General features: G+C 41.9%; 1 protein-coding gene across 1 annotated transcript in view; it reads right to left on the minus strand.

The window, feature by feature from the left end:
* Positions 1–343: 343 nt before the first annotated feature.
* The window catches only part of SCN11A (sodium voltage-gated channel alpha subunit 11), a 76,359-nt gene continuing 61,677 nt past the window's right edge, over positions 344–15,025 (minus strand). Inside the window, exons 21-26 of the mRNA XM_036266499.1 lie at positions 14,597–14,875; positions 13,868–13,921; positions 12,101–12,242; positions 7,449–7,549; positions 5,458–5,728; positions 344–1,371 (exon numbers count right to left, since the gene is read on the minus strand). Coding sequence (XP_036122392.1) covers positions 344–1,371; positions 5,458–5,728; positions 7,449–7,549; positions 12,101–12,242; positions 13,868–13,921; positions 14,597–14,875 — 1,875 coding nt within the window. The remainder of the gene's footprint in view (positions 1,372–5,457; positions 5,729–7,448; positions 7,550–12,100; positions 12,243–13,867; positions 13,922–14,596; positions 14,876–15,025) is intronic.

Genomic DNA, 15,025 nt, shown 5'->3' on the forward strand with positions numbered 1-15,025 from the left:
CTCAAAACATATGGAAAAACACATTTAAAGTTTTAATGTGTTTTTTGCATTTCTTGTTTTGTTTTGACATAGTTTAAACTGTGTTTCGGTCCTGATGTTAGTGTGCCCCGTGCAGCCTTCTCGTGTCTTCCTCCTCATGAAAACAGTGCCCATGGCAGTCAGGCAGCCTTATCTCACAGCTGTGTAACAACCATTTGAAGTGAACCTTGAAATATCACTTCTTTCAGCCAGAGAAGAAACGGAATAGCCAGTTCCGCGAGTCCACCATTTGTTTGCACGGAGCTGTGGATCCCTGGGGCTGAGGCTGCAGGCGAGGCTGTGAGGTAGGGGTGGCAGTGAGGGCTCAGTCACAGTGGACCTTGCCCTCGGCCACCCCAGAGCTGGACAAGTCTCCATTGCAGAGCGTCTGGGGCAGCGGATGAGGCCCGTCCTCCAAGGCACACTTGTTTTTCTTCATCAGCACCAGGTACTTTCGAAAGGCCTTCTGGATAACGGCCGCACATCTCTCCTCCTCCTTCCTCTTCGTGGTGGTGACGATGGGTTCATATAACTTCTTGAAAGGGTTGGCTTCCATGAACTTCTCCTGCATCATGGCCTTCATGCTGTCCAGGCCGCTGGAGTCACCGAGGACCCTGGTGGTGAAAGTGAAGAGGATATCCAGGCAGTGAAGGCGATCATCACTCACCATGGGCAAGTCCATGACTAGAAATTGAAATTTATTTGGCTTGGCCACACGCAAAGGCTCGGGAAGGGCATCGGCAAAGTCAGAAAGGGCAGAATATTTGATAAACTGTGTTGCTTCTGGGTCAAACTTTTCCCAGACTTCATAGAACATTTCAAAGTCGTCTTCACCCAAAGGGTCCTCACTCTCTTCAGTGGCTATATTGAAGTTTTCTAAAATCACAGCAATATACATGTTGACAACAATGAGAAAGGAGATGATGATGTAGCTGACGAAGTAGGTCACGGCTATGGTCGGGAGCTGTGTGTAGAAGTATGTTTTGTTTTCCGACTGCAACATGGGGTTGAGGAGGGTATCCCACCCTGCTGAGGTGGTGATCTGGAAGAGACAGAGCAAGCTGCCTGCAAACGTCTGGAAGTTGAATATGTCATCAATGCCAGAGTCTGACTCCACTCCGCCAAAAAAGTTCATACCAAAAATGGCATAAATAAACATAACCAGAAAGAGGAGAAGGCCGATGTTGAACAGAGAGGGAAGGGACATCATCAGAGCGAAGAGGAGGGTCCTGATGCCCCGCGCTGCGCGGACAAGCCGCAGGATCCTGCCGATCCGAGCCAAGCGAACAATTCTGAAGAGCGTCGGGGGGAAAGGAATGTGATCACTCTTTTCCAAGGCGGAAACCATTGTACCTTAGGAGAAGGAGAAGAGCCGGTCAGTTTCCAGCAAGCACACCGGTTTCAAACCCAGCCTGTCTCTCTCGCCTTCGAATCTTAGTGGGACCAACTTTCATCAATACCTTTTTTTTTTTTTTTAATGCATATGTTTTTTATTCATTTACACTTAACTTAAAAAACATTTTAAGGACATTTGAAGTCTAACAAACCTTTGGAGTCTCTATTATTAAAACCCTGGAAATTGTCATTAAATCCTGGAAACTCAAATTTGGCATTTATGCAGAAATCAGGACCCCCAGTCATATATGTGTACCTGATCAAATGCCTGTGCCTTTGATGAACAGTTAGAGCCGTGTTTTCATGTTTACTTCTTTTTTATTTTTTGATTTTTCATAGAACTTTTATTTATTTTTTTATTAATTAATTTTTGTTTCAGATTTTCTCCTTTTCCCCCCACTGATTCCCCCTTCCCCCTCCCTCCCTGCCCTATCCCCAGTTTGTTGTCCATGTCCACTGTTCATGCATACATGCATATAAGTTCTGTGGTTTATCTCTCCCCCAGAACCCCCTCTTCTGGGGATTGTCAGTCTGTACCCCACTCCCACGTCTCTGGGTAACACCATATTGTTTTCCATAGTGTCTGCACCATTCTGCATTCCCACCAGCAGTGCACTAGAGTCCCCTTTTCTCCACACCCTCGCCAACACTTGTTGTTTAATGATTTGTTGATGGCGGCCATTCTGACAGGTGTGAGGTGATACCTCATTGTTGTTTTAATTTGCATCTCTCTGATGATTAGTGATGATGAGCATTTCTTCATATGTTTCTTAGCCATTTGTATGTCCTGTTTGGAGAGGTGTCTATTTAGTTCCTCTGCCCATTTTTAAATTGGGTTCTTTGTCTTCCTTTCATCAATACTTTTTAATGTATGCACAAAAAGAAGAATTTTCTTTAGCCATATAAGGGAAAGTATCTATCTGTGCCTTAACTTGGAAAATAATTTCCAAGAGCCATACAGTTTTAGGTGCTACTTTAGATGGGATAGGATGTCTAAAATATTAAAGACCCAAAAAGGAAAGAAAATGCAGCTTATGAAAGGCTATTTTGTGAGTTATCTCATGCACTTGAAGTACATTGTCTATTTTGGTTACTTAAAGTTAATCATGGGGTGACAATATAATAGTGTTCCACATTTATTGGCTGTACAGGATGCAAACAGAGAAACGACAGATGGAGTGCAAAGACAAATTTCTGCTAACGAAGGCTGGCTGGAGCCCAAGCTATCAGTGGAAATTGTGGAACCCCTAACCTCAAATTTCCCTAAGGGGACAGGTTCTCATCTGGACGAAGAAGTTTGAACACAGCCTGCCATAGGTCAGGGCTGGAGGTGGTGTCAGAATGCTCATCTTTGGGCTACAGCTGCTGTGTTTCTCTTATATTTGTTAATATGTGAATTCCAAGGACTTCTGAAGTCCAAACTCAAAAAGTTTAAGGGACTAAACTGGAGGTACTTTCTCTGTTGTGTAGCTATCCCAGAAATGGCATCTCAAGCAAAACTTTCTGCAAACTGCCTGATATTTAGCCTGAAATGTCACCCTGCTCTCTCGCTGCTTACTCTGAGGGCAAGTGGAACAGGTTGAAGACAATGCACGTCCGGCCCGAGTGAGAGAGAATGGCTGGGGCTGCCTGCCTGTGGACGTGCCTTGCTCTGGCCTCCTCTGAGATCCTCAGGGGTGCTGGACAGCCAGGACTATCTGCCGTCACTGAATGACTACAGAACTAATTCATGACATGCCCAACTGTGCCAAAGAAGTTTGTTTTTTTTAAATCCTCACCTGAGGGCATTTTTCCATTCATCTTCAGATAGAGTGGGAGGGAGGGAGAGAGAGACATTGACTTGAGAGAGACACATCGACTGGCTGCCCCCCTCATGACCCTGCCGTGGAAGAACTGTAACCCAGGCACGTGCCCTTGACCGGAATTGAACCCGCGACTCACTGGTCCGCAGGCTGACGCTCCGACCACCGAACCAAACTGGCCGGGGCCAAAGCAGTTTAATCCCTAGCTCAGCTGGGCAGCCCGCCGGTGAGAGGTGGACTCACTAAGCACCCGCTCTCTAGACCCGCTCCTCCACGAACCGCTCTCCAAGCAATCAGGTCCACAGTAGTCCTCCCTCTCTGAGCTCGACTCATCTGTGTGCTGTGAACTTTGGTGTTCAATTAATTTCTTATCTTTTTCTGACTCTTTAAGGTGAGTAGGTCTTAACAAGTGGATTGTTAGCTCCCGCAGAGTGATTCACTTGACTCACTCTTGTCTGGTGTTTCTCTCAGAGCTCAGGAAAGAGCTTGAGAAAGTGTAGAGGCGAAGTGCTACCTGGCAGACCTGCTGGCAAAGGCATGCACAGCGCTGGCCACACTGAATAGGATTGGGCTCAGTCTGCATGTTTCCTCAACCACTGGAGCAAAATGCTATCCAGCGCGATGCTGTGTAACCGCAATTGCTTAAGGATTGTTTGAAGGGCAGAGTCGGGGATGCTTCCACAAACTGTGTGACGCCTGGCACAGCCTGGCAGGAGTTCGGTGGGCAGTGGAATGAATGAGCTGCTCTCTGCACCGTGAAGAAAGGGCCCCACAGGCTTGGAGGCTGCTGCAGACTCGCCCTACCACTGTTTTCTAACATAGTTGCTTCTGTCAGTTTCATCAGGATCTCTGATTAGGACTAAGAAAGATTAAAGGCCTACTTAACTGTAAGCACATGGAAGGATCTGCTGAGAAACTTGATCTACATAAACTTCATGGCTTAGAAACCAGAACAGCCGATGAACTGTGCCATTTCCTTGCCCTCTGGAATACTTCACTGCTGCCAGAGAGGTGATAGGAACCAAAATATTTTGACCCAACATATCTGTTTAACGGATCCTTTCTGAAATAGCACAAAAACCTCCACCTGTGAAATCAGTTTTTATTGTCTGCACTGCTGTTTGAACTATGAGAAGGGCCCCAGGGCAGTTTCACACAATTATAAAAAGTCAAATTATTGGTTTAGTTAACAGCAGGCTTAAACAACCTGGAGTAAACTCAATGGTTTACCATGAAGAATAAAAATATATGACAATAACCCTCTCCCCACATTCTTCTTTCATAAACCTTGTAGTTAATCGTACCTATGGTTAGGGAAAACACACTGATTTGAGAGTGAGGCTGGCTAGTGAGCGGGGCCCAAGCAGTTGGCAGAAGCACAGTTCACCCTGCGGTGGAAGCTGGCAAAGGGCACAGAGTGAAGACAAAGTGCTGCTTGGCCTTGGCCACACCTGTGGAAGCCCAGCCTAGGGCGGGTCACAGGGGCCTTGTACAGGGGGTGGGGGAAGGCCTGACAATGTCACGGGCACAATAACTGTGATCTGACATCCATGGATTTTGAACTAAAGAAAAACATAGAAACTAAATGCCAAGTCCTTAAAACTATAAAATGTTCATTCGGGCTTATAGTTGCACAGGAAAGGTAGAATTTTGACTCCATTACCGGATTAACCAGGTATCCCCACAGAAACTTTTTTTTAATCCTCACCAGAGAATATTTTTCCATTTATCTTCAGATAGAATGTGAGGGAGGGGGAAAGGGAGAGAGAGAGAGAGAAACACTGATGTGAGAGAGACACATTGATTGGTTGCCTCCCACACAACCCCAACCAGGGCCAGAAACCGAACCACAACCAAGGTATGTGCCCTTGACCAGAATCAAACCCATGACTCTTTGGTCCGCAGGCCAACACTCTAACTGCTGAGCAAAATCAGTCAGGGCTTCCCCATGGAAACTTTTAAGTCACCTTAATTTTGTCTATCTCCTTTGAATAAAAGACCTACATTATTACAGAGCTCTCTATTCCAACTGTGTCAACAGTCAAGCAAATGGGAATTACTCTGCATCTCCTAGCAACTTCCCTGTAAAGAATGGCATTAGTACATCTTTGTTTTCAGAAATTACATTAAGCCTCATTGGTTGCTTTGTGGATAGTTTGGAGACGTACTTCCAAATAATAAGATTTACAAGTTTACTTCTGGTTTTCAGATTAAAACCCCTTTGGCTGCTGGTTTTACTTACTAACAATAGAAAGGACCACGATCACACAATCAAATAAATTCCAGCCATTGGTGAAGTAGTACTGCCTCAAAGCAAAGATTTTGATGAGACATTCAACTGTGAAGATGGCCACAAAGCCCAGGTTGAGATACTCAAGGGTGGCGGTCACATCAGCACCCTGGCCATATGATTCGGCCATCATGCAAACCGAGTTGAGGAGAATTAAGACGATGATGAGGACGTCGAAGAACTGGTTTGTGACCAGGTCAAACACAAGACCCTGGCATTTGATCTGAGAAAAAAACAGAAAAAGAATCACAGATCACTTTGAGTTGTAAGGATGAAATCACATAAATAAAAAAAGCATATACAATAGAATTTAATCTTTCTTACTATTACAGCTGTTTCTTTAAAAATGCACAAATTCTTGCCTGGCTGGTGTGGCTCAGTGGTTGAGCATCAACCCATGCATCCAATAGGTTGTCAGTTTGATTCCCTGTCAGGATACATTGGCGAGGTTGTGGGTCCAATCCCCAGTGGGGAGCATGCAGGAGGCAGCCAATCAATGTTCTCTCCCATCGATGTTTCTATTGCTCTCTCCTTCTCCCTCTCAAAATTAATAAAGAAAAAAAAAATTTTTTTTAATGCACAGACTCTTTTTAAAGGGAAAAAATTCTTCTGTACATATTTTCATTTACAGTTAATTAAATAATTTGGTTTTTAAGCTGTAGGCTTATAGCTTTCATTTTATTTTAAAACAAAAAAATGTATTGCTCTGCCAGTGTAGCTCAGTGGATTGAACATCATCCCATGGACTGAGAGGTCTCAGTTCGATTCCCAGTCAGGGCACATGCCCGGGTTGCAGGCTCAGTTTCCAATAGGGGGCGTGCAGGAGGCTGATGGACGTTTTCCTCTCACATTGATGTTTCGATATCTCTCTCTTCTTTAAAAAAAAAAAATAATAATAAAAACATATTTTTTAAAGCGTATAAATAAAAAAGTTCTTAGTAACAACATAACTTTGATGTGATGGGATGATGTTCTGCTAAAATAAAACAGCAGAGCCCATACAGCCTGCAAAGCCTGAACTATTCACTGCCTGGCCCTTTACAGGAAAGTCTGCCAGTGCCTGACACAGAAAGTTCACTATAAACATTCGTGAAGTGAAAGCAAGTGTGCATGGCCTCCACTTCACAGCAGAAGAAGTTGACAAAACGTATTATAACTACATTTTAAACTGGTCAAAATGAAGTTAAAACAGTCTGCTAATAGGGACAGACAACAGTGTGGGAAAGGGGCTTGGGGGCTAGGCGGAGGTGGGCAAAGGGAGAGGAGACGGGGACGGAAGGAAACTGCTTTGGGTTATGGGCGCACAATGCAGTGTGCAGATGATGTTTTGTTGAGTTGTACACTTAAAACCTGCATGGTCCAATGTCACCCCGATGAATTCAATTAAAAAAAAAAAGTCTACTAAATTCACATCATTGCAATATATATATATACCAAGCACCTGTTGTGTGCTCACTAAAAAAGTAAGTTAAGCCCAGCTAGTATGGCTTAGTGACTGAGCGTTGACCCATGCACCGAGGTCGCCAGTTGGATTCCAGATCAGGACACATGCCCAGGTTGTGGACCCGATCTCCAGTGGGGGATGTGCAGGAGGCGGCCAATCAATGTTCTCTCTCATCAATGTTTCTATCTCTCTCTCCCTCTCCCTCCTTCTCTAAAATCAATAAAGAAAAAAAATTTTTAAAAAAGCAAATTAAAGTTATTGCTCAGACTCTTACTATTGAATATGAGTGCCTAATTTTCCTAAGGACTTGAGCCATACACCAATGTATCTGGGTTTTTATTGAGTTCTTGGATTATGTCTGTAGATTTTAAATGTAAAGAAGAACAGCAGTGTAGACATCTGAGTTCCTCATAACCACTTTGTAGAACTGTGTATTTATTTATTTACTTATTTACTTATTTATGGAGCTGTGTATTTAGAATCAATCAATTGCTCTCACCAGAGGCCTTGGAATGGGCTTTTGAGGTTTTTTAGATCCTAATTTTTTCATTGCATTATAATATTTCTTCTGTTCTTCTGTCAAAAAAATGTCTTGGCCACCTAAGTATATGAAGAAGATGAGAGTTAATTATTAACAGACTTTTGGAAACATGTTTTGAATGGTCAGAAATAGTTTTAAAGTTATGTTACACTTCTATCAATCATTCCTAAAATTATAATGGGAAACAAAAGAGGCTAGACCCTAGAGGAGGGCTGAAAGGAAACAGGGTATAAATTAAGGAATAATGGAGAAATGTTACTTTTATCAATTGTTTTTCACTTTTGAGAATATAAACAAAGATTACACATTCTTTGCAAACATCCACAGAAGCTTTACAAAACTGGGTATATGTCAGATTGCACAAATCAAACCACAATGCAACGAAAATATAAATGAGTGATAAAATTTAAACAGAAAAAAATTCCACCAAGTAGCAATTAAAATCCTCTTAAATAAATGAATGTATAGATCACTACTAATAAAATTCCATAGAATTTATCAGGAGCCATTCTCAGAAATAAAAATTAGACAGCTTTAAATGTTTTCACTACTGAGCAAGAAAGAACAGAAAAATGAAGTAGAACTTTTATCTCTGGAAATCTGGGGGGAAGTAAAAGATCTGGATAAAACAGAACAGAATCCTTTTAAAACGTATAGCTGAACTTGTAGAAAAGTAAAGGAAATCTCCAGGGTCTGGAAATTAAAAGAAAAAAAATATATATATACAGAGCAGTAAATCAGTTCTAAAGCCGCAGCTGGTCGTAGGGCACTTGCTAATCTCTGTAGAGATGAGACTCGTGGGCTTTAATAACCACAAGTGTTCTGGAAGAAAAGGCAGTGAGAGGGCTTATGCCAAGGTCCCTGCACGGAGCTGGGCCTCTCCAAGTGCTGCCGATGAAAAGGTGAAGAAAGCAGAGTTTGCTGGCATGAAAGACATCTAGGAGACTGTCTCAGTCTGCACTGTGGGCAAAAACCCTGTCTTCCCTGATAATCTGTGAACCCAGTCCTGCTTTGATGAGGGTATGGGATTTGAATTTGCATCACCAGTACAGACCAAAAACATACAGCCCTAGGACAGTCTTTTCAAAGACTGGGAAAACTGGTACCAGGAAAATGGATATCCACATGCAAAAGAATAAAAGTTAATCCTTACCTAATACCATATATAGAAGTGAACTCAAAATGGATTAAAGACATAAATATAAAAATCTAAAACAACAGAACTCCAAGAAGAAAATATTAAGACAAAAGCTTCATGACACTGCATTTGGCAATAGCTTCTTGAGTATGACACTGAAGGCAGAATTAAAAATAGAGAAATTAAACTTCACAAAAATTTAGTGCATCCTCAAAGGACACTTCAGTTGTTTCCATGTCTTGGCTCCATGAATAATGCTTCAATGAACATAGAGGTGCAACTATCTTTATGAATAAATGTTTTCAAATTTAGGGGGTAGATACCCAGAAGAGGGATTGCTGGATCATATGGTAGCTCTATTCTTAATTTTTTTTAGCAACTTCCATACTGTTTTCAATAGTGGCTGCACCAATTTACATTCCTTCTGTGGATGATGGGATAAAGATGTTATACATATATACAAGGGAATGCTACTTGGCCATACAGAAAGATGAAATACTGCCATTTGCGACAACATGGATGGATCTTGAGAATACCATGCTAAGCGAAGTAAGTCAGACCAAAAGTCAAGAACCATATGATTTTACTTATATGTGGACACAAACAGAATAATAAATAAACAAAATGAACTTGAGGACATTATGCTAAACAAAATAAGTCAGTCACAAAAAAGTAAATACTGTCTGATTCCACTTATATGAGATACTTAGAGTAGTTAAAATCATACAGACAGAAAGGAGAAGGGTGATTGCCAGGGGCTGGGGAAAGAAAAATGGGAGTTACTGTTTAATGGGTTCGGAATTTCAGTTTTACAAGATGAAAAGACGGTGGTGATGGTTGCACAGCATTATGAATGTATGAATGTATTTAACACCACTGAACTTGACACTAAAAATGGTTAAAATGGTAAATTTTGTGTTATGTATATTGTATCAAAGTTAAAAAAAATTTTTTTAATAGAGCCCTCGAAGTTAACCAGGTTGTTTAAGGATGCTTGGCAGACATCATATGCATTGTGACAGTATGATAGTAGTACTATTTTTCTGAGACTGTCCTATGTGTGTGTTGTGGGATAAAGAAAATGAGTGATTGTGGAAAACTGTAATGTTATGATCTGTGCCTATGAGAACCAGGTTTCTTGGTGTAGAAAAGAGGAGATATAGAGGTATCCATTGAATGAAACCCCCAGAGTCCTGAATTTGAGTGATCAGTATTCATATGTCCACATATATCTCCCAATAGTCCTAACCTTGCCGTAGCTCTGTCTGCTGAGAAAGCCTTGGAGCAATGACGATGAGCATTCCAGACTGGTTCTAGAACACCATCTATGTGAAAAGCCAGCGCTCCTTAGAGCATGATGCCGTGGCCCTTTAATACAGTTCCTCATGTGGTGACCCCCCACCATAAAATTATTTTTGTTGCTACTTCATAACTGTAATTTTGCTACTGCTATGAATCACCATCGGAAATGTGTGAAAGGATCATTCAACTCCCAAAGGGGTCCGCGACCCACAGGTTGAGATCCACTGCCTTAAAGACATGGCTGATTCCAAACCTGAGGCAGGAAGGGTTGACCTAAACCTGGAACAGCTCATTACTTCTGGGAGCAAGGAAGCTGTCAAATGGGAGGATCTTATTTGAATCCTGATTTGAAAAGAAACAGACTTTAATATCAATTAATTAGTCAATGAAAGAATGAATAAATAACTATTTTAAGAAAATAAAAGACTGCAGGAAATTTCAGCATGGACTAGATGTTTGACAAATTTAAGAATTCCTATTAACTTCTCTAGGTATGATAATAGAATTGTGGCTATGCTTAAAAAGAGTTATGTTCTCAAATATCTGTGGATGAAATGATATGATGTCTCTTCTCTGATTTGTTCCATAAAAAATTCTGGTGGCAGCCCGGCTGGTGTGGCTCAGTGGTTGAGCTTTGTCCCATGGACTGAGAGGTCCCAGTTCAATACCCTGTCAGGGCACATGCCCAGATTGCAGGTTCAGTCCCCAGTGGGGGGGCGTGTAGGAGAAGACCAATCGATGTTCTCTCTTATCGATGTTTCTATCTTTCTCTCCCTCTCCCTTCCTCTCTCTCTAAAATCAATAAAGAAAAAAAAGAAAAAGAAAAAGATGACAGTCTCAATTTTAAAAAGAGACAGAAGCTAAAAACAATTCTTAAGAGAAAAATACTTATGGCCACCATCTTGTGAAATCACGGATAACCGCAAAAATGATAAAAAAATGAATATGGAACTCTGTGATCCATTAAGCTAGAAAAGATAAAAAATTATAAAAATCAGAATGATGAGAAGAGAACAAAGAGGCATTTTCATATCTTGCGAAAGGAGGGTACCCACTATTTCTGAAAGGTTATTTGCCAGTATATCTTTAATGCCTTAAATTCTAAGAAATTATCCTGAGGAAATCATCAGAGATACCCAAAGAGAAGTTCATGAATGACCATGATAGTTTAGAAGAGCAACAAGTTTAGAAATGACCTAAATGTCCAAAAAAGGGGAGAATGATTAGGATAAATACGACCTATCCGTAATATGAGATATAAATGAGCCCTAAAAATTCTTACAACAAAGATGATTTCATAACTGATGGGAAGGAGGGAAAGCTACAAAATTAAAAATATCATGCAATCTCAACTGTGTAAAAGGAATATGTAGTTAGAAAGTAACTGGAAGATCCCTGGCTGGTTTGGCTCACTGGTTGGAGCGTCGGCCTGCGGACCAGAGAGTCCTGGGTTCGGTTCCCAGTAGGAGCACGTACCAAAAAAAAAAAGAGAAAGAAAGTAATTGGAAGGGATTGAACCGAAATGATGAGGCTTAATCCAAAATGGTTATCATTTGGTGGTCACTTTATGGGTGATTTAATTCTTTTTTATCTTCCACATTTACTATGAATGATAAAATAAAATAAAATAAATCTCCCTAAAACAATTCCCCAACCATCTTCTTTCCTTGTTATTTCAATAAATCTGCTGAGTTTGGGTGTTGGGAGCCAGGGCACAAGTTTGCTGAAGAGGAGAGTTTATTCTTTTTATCCTGGATAATAAGTTATATTTGAAAGGTTACTAAAATATAACTTTAGTGTCATAAATACTAATCCTGGTAGTTGCTTTTTTTTTTGCTACTGCTATGAATCACCATCGGAAATGTGTGAAAGGATCATTCAACTCCCAAAGGGGTCCGTGATCCACAGGGTCGTAGTTGCTTTTTTATTAGGGTTCAACAGTGTCCTTTGTGTTAAAGGGTAGAATGGAGAGGAAAACAATGGTTTATTAAACCCAGCTGTTTGTAGTCCCTTTTCAGCCACATCCTCAAGCATCTTTTCCAGGTGGTTCCCTCTTTATCCCCATGCTGATGATAAAGGCTACTTTGCACAACAGTCTAGACCAGCATCATGTTTCATTCAAGTGCTTTGGAGAAGGGAAATAAACACCAAATGAGGACAACCCCGATACTTATCTTTTTCTGCTGTTGGTTGAAGTTATCAATTATAACACCAATAAAGAGATTCAGAGTGAAGAATGAGCCAAAGATGATAAAAACTACAAAGTAAAGGTACATGTATTTGTTTGCCTCATATTTTGGCTGTTCTTCCTTCTAGAAATTTGTGAAATGAGAGAAGAAAACAGTAACTAGAGAGGAATATGAGCCATATTAGCTGACTTATCTAGAAGACCAAGTGCTTCTCCGCAGCATTAACGCCTCGACCCACTCTGGACAGCCATGGCGCCTGCAGGGAGCCCTCAGTTTCCCCTAGCCCCGGGGTACCATGCAGTGGGAGGGAGCCAGACTGAAGGCGAGGCCGCCAGAGGATGGGAACAGTCACCATAGTCAGAGGTGACTGACCACCGACTTTTCTTGAATAATCACACCCTTCATTCAGAGCCCCACTGTATTCAGTCTATGCTTGTGTCCTTTTACTCTCGAATCTCCAGTGCTGGCATACCTTGTGACGTGTAGCATACCGTGAATGAGTGAATGAATGAATGAATCAATCAATCAATCAATCAAGCTCCAGAATGGACACAAATGAATTACACACAAGCTCCCCCAGCTCAAGGTGTGACCAAAAGCATCAGAGGCTGGGGTAGCATAATCAGGCAGAGAGAGGTCTCTCAAACCTTTCTCAGTTCTCATGTGATTTGGACACGGGGTTGACAGCCATGGGCTTGCCCTAATGAGATTCATAGTAAGAAATGGAGTAGACTGCTGGGCCAGGAGGCCATGTGGAGAATATGACAGTGAGTCAGTATCTGAGGGCAGGAGTTGAGTGGGGAGAAATGCCCGTGGTTTAACCATTGTAACTTCAATATTTGAAACCAGCAGGATGTTCTGTGGCTACACAGACAAGAGCCATCATGCTAGAAGCCAACACATACCAACCAGAATGTCCCAGGACCAGCATCAGGGCAGGTGTACCCCTCCACACACGTCTACCCACATATGTAAGCACACACCTTCCCTATCATGCATCTGCATAAGATTTCTTCCCCATCCCCCAGCTCCACCTCAAGGCAGATGGATGCTCAAGGCAAACTAGGGTGAAAGTCATATACACAGATAAAAAAAATGAGCACATTAATATTTTAAAACATTCCCTTGGTTATAAATTTCTTCTACTACTCCTATAACACTATTCACAGTACCGCCATTGCTACTACCAGCTCACTGTATCGAATACCTACTATGTGCCCAACATCAACTCCAAAGATTCTCAAACAAAACAATACACATGCATATGATTATAGCAAAAAGTAAGCAATGCTGATTCCATTCTTGATTCAACCTTAATCTTCCAACTGCAAAACAGAAGTAAACTAGATCTCTGAGTATTCTAACTTTGGGAATCCATGATCACTCTTTATTTAACTAGAATTCAATGGTTGACAATCACCAGAAACCTCTTTAGTCTTGGGGGAGCTTGAAGCCATGAGAGGAGCTGTCTTGCTTAGATCTAGTCCAATCTTAAGGTTTGCCCATAGTCAAGAGCAAGTACCCTTTGAAAAATGGTTTCTGCCTATCCACTCATTTGGAGAAAGGGTGAGAGAGAAAAAAAATCAAGGCATCCTGTGATTCTGTTGTTGTTTCTGGCTTCATCTCCTACATGGATGGTTTCTCCTTGGCCACTATAGGAGGACTGGACTTTGGAGCATGTGAAGATGTAGTAATAGTATCCCTGATTTGACCCCAGCACTCTGGAACATGGGGGAACACAAACTCACCCCCCTGGAATCAACAGCTGCATACATAATATCTGTCCAGCCCTTAAATGTTGCCTGCAAGAAAAATTAGATAAACATAAACACAATTATAGACTTGACATCAACAGATAGGTGCCATGCAAAAGAAAGCAAGGCCAGTGGGCAGATGTATGTAAGGTGAGGCCTCATCCTTCCTGAACAGAATGTCCAAATAAAAGAACAGTAGAAGGGAATTCAAGGATGGGTGTCTTGGATTTTTTTCTTCTTCTTGATTTGCAAAAAAGTTTAAAAATAAAAGAAATTTCTACCTTAGAAATTGTTAGAGAAGCTATGGGCCAAGTGCTGGAAAGAGCCTTAAACAGGCTTCTTCCTATGCCACACCTGTCTGAACTGTCTGTCCGAAACCTGGCAACTGTGTTCGACCTGGGACTGACTTACAACAGGGAACTGTTACTAATGGTAGGGCTGGGCCTCTGCGGCTCCTCTCCTCTCTGCCTGGAGCTCTGAAGAGCAAGGAGCCACACATGGCAGGGTGAGATGGATGGACCCTTACAGGGGCATCACTTGAAGGTTGAGGCTCAGTAGACAATAAAGTTGGAGATGCTTAGTGGAAAGTAATTCCAGAGGACACTGGCTCCCCCATGAGAAGCTTGGATTTGATTTCATTATCTCAAGGGAATCGCTGCATTCTATTAGTTGAGAAATAACTGAGCACTGCCCTAAGAGTGGGAGCATGCCGGTCACACCTACCACCTGCAGCAGGGCGAGGTAAGCCATTCCCACATTGTCGAAGTTCACTTTCAGGTTGTCCCAGGTGAGATTTTCACTCACACAGTGACTGTGGTTTACAATGAAGGTGGCATTTAACACTTCTATCACATTATTTGTTGTATCAGTAGTGATGCATTTTCCAAATCTTCCAGAAAACAAGTTTACTCCCAGGATACAAAATATAAGCCAGAAAATGAGGCAGACAAGCAACACATTCAGAATGGCAGGTATGGCACCTATGAGAGCATTAACTACCACCTTAAAAAAAAAGAAGAAGAAAAACATAATAGATGTGTGAGACTCTTCAAGCTTCGGGTGGTTCCAGGATGGGCTTGATGTGGAGGGCTGGATCCCTTACAGCTCCATCTTTACTTGCCCCCCCTCCCCCGCCCCATGACAAGCCCTGCT

This window comes from Molossus molossus, unplaced genomic scaffold (genome assembly GCF_014108415.1).
Source record: "Molossus molossus isolate mMolMol1 unplaced genomic scaffold, mMolMol1.p scaffold_m16_p_18, whole genome shotgun sequence".
NCBI lineage: Eukaryota > Metazoa > Chordata > Mammalia > Chiroptera > Molossidae > Molossus > Molossus molossus.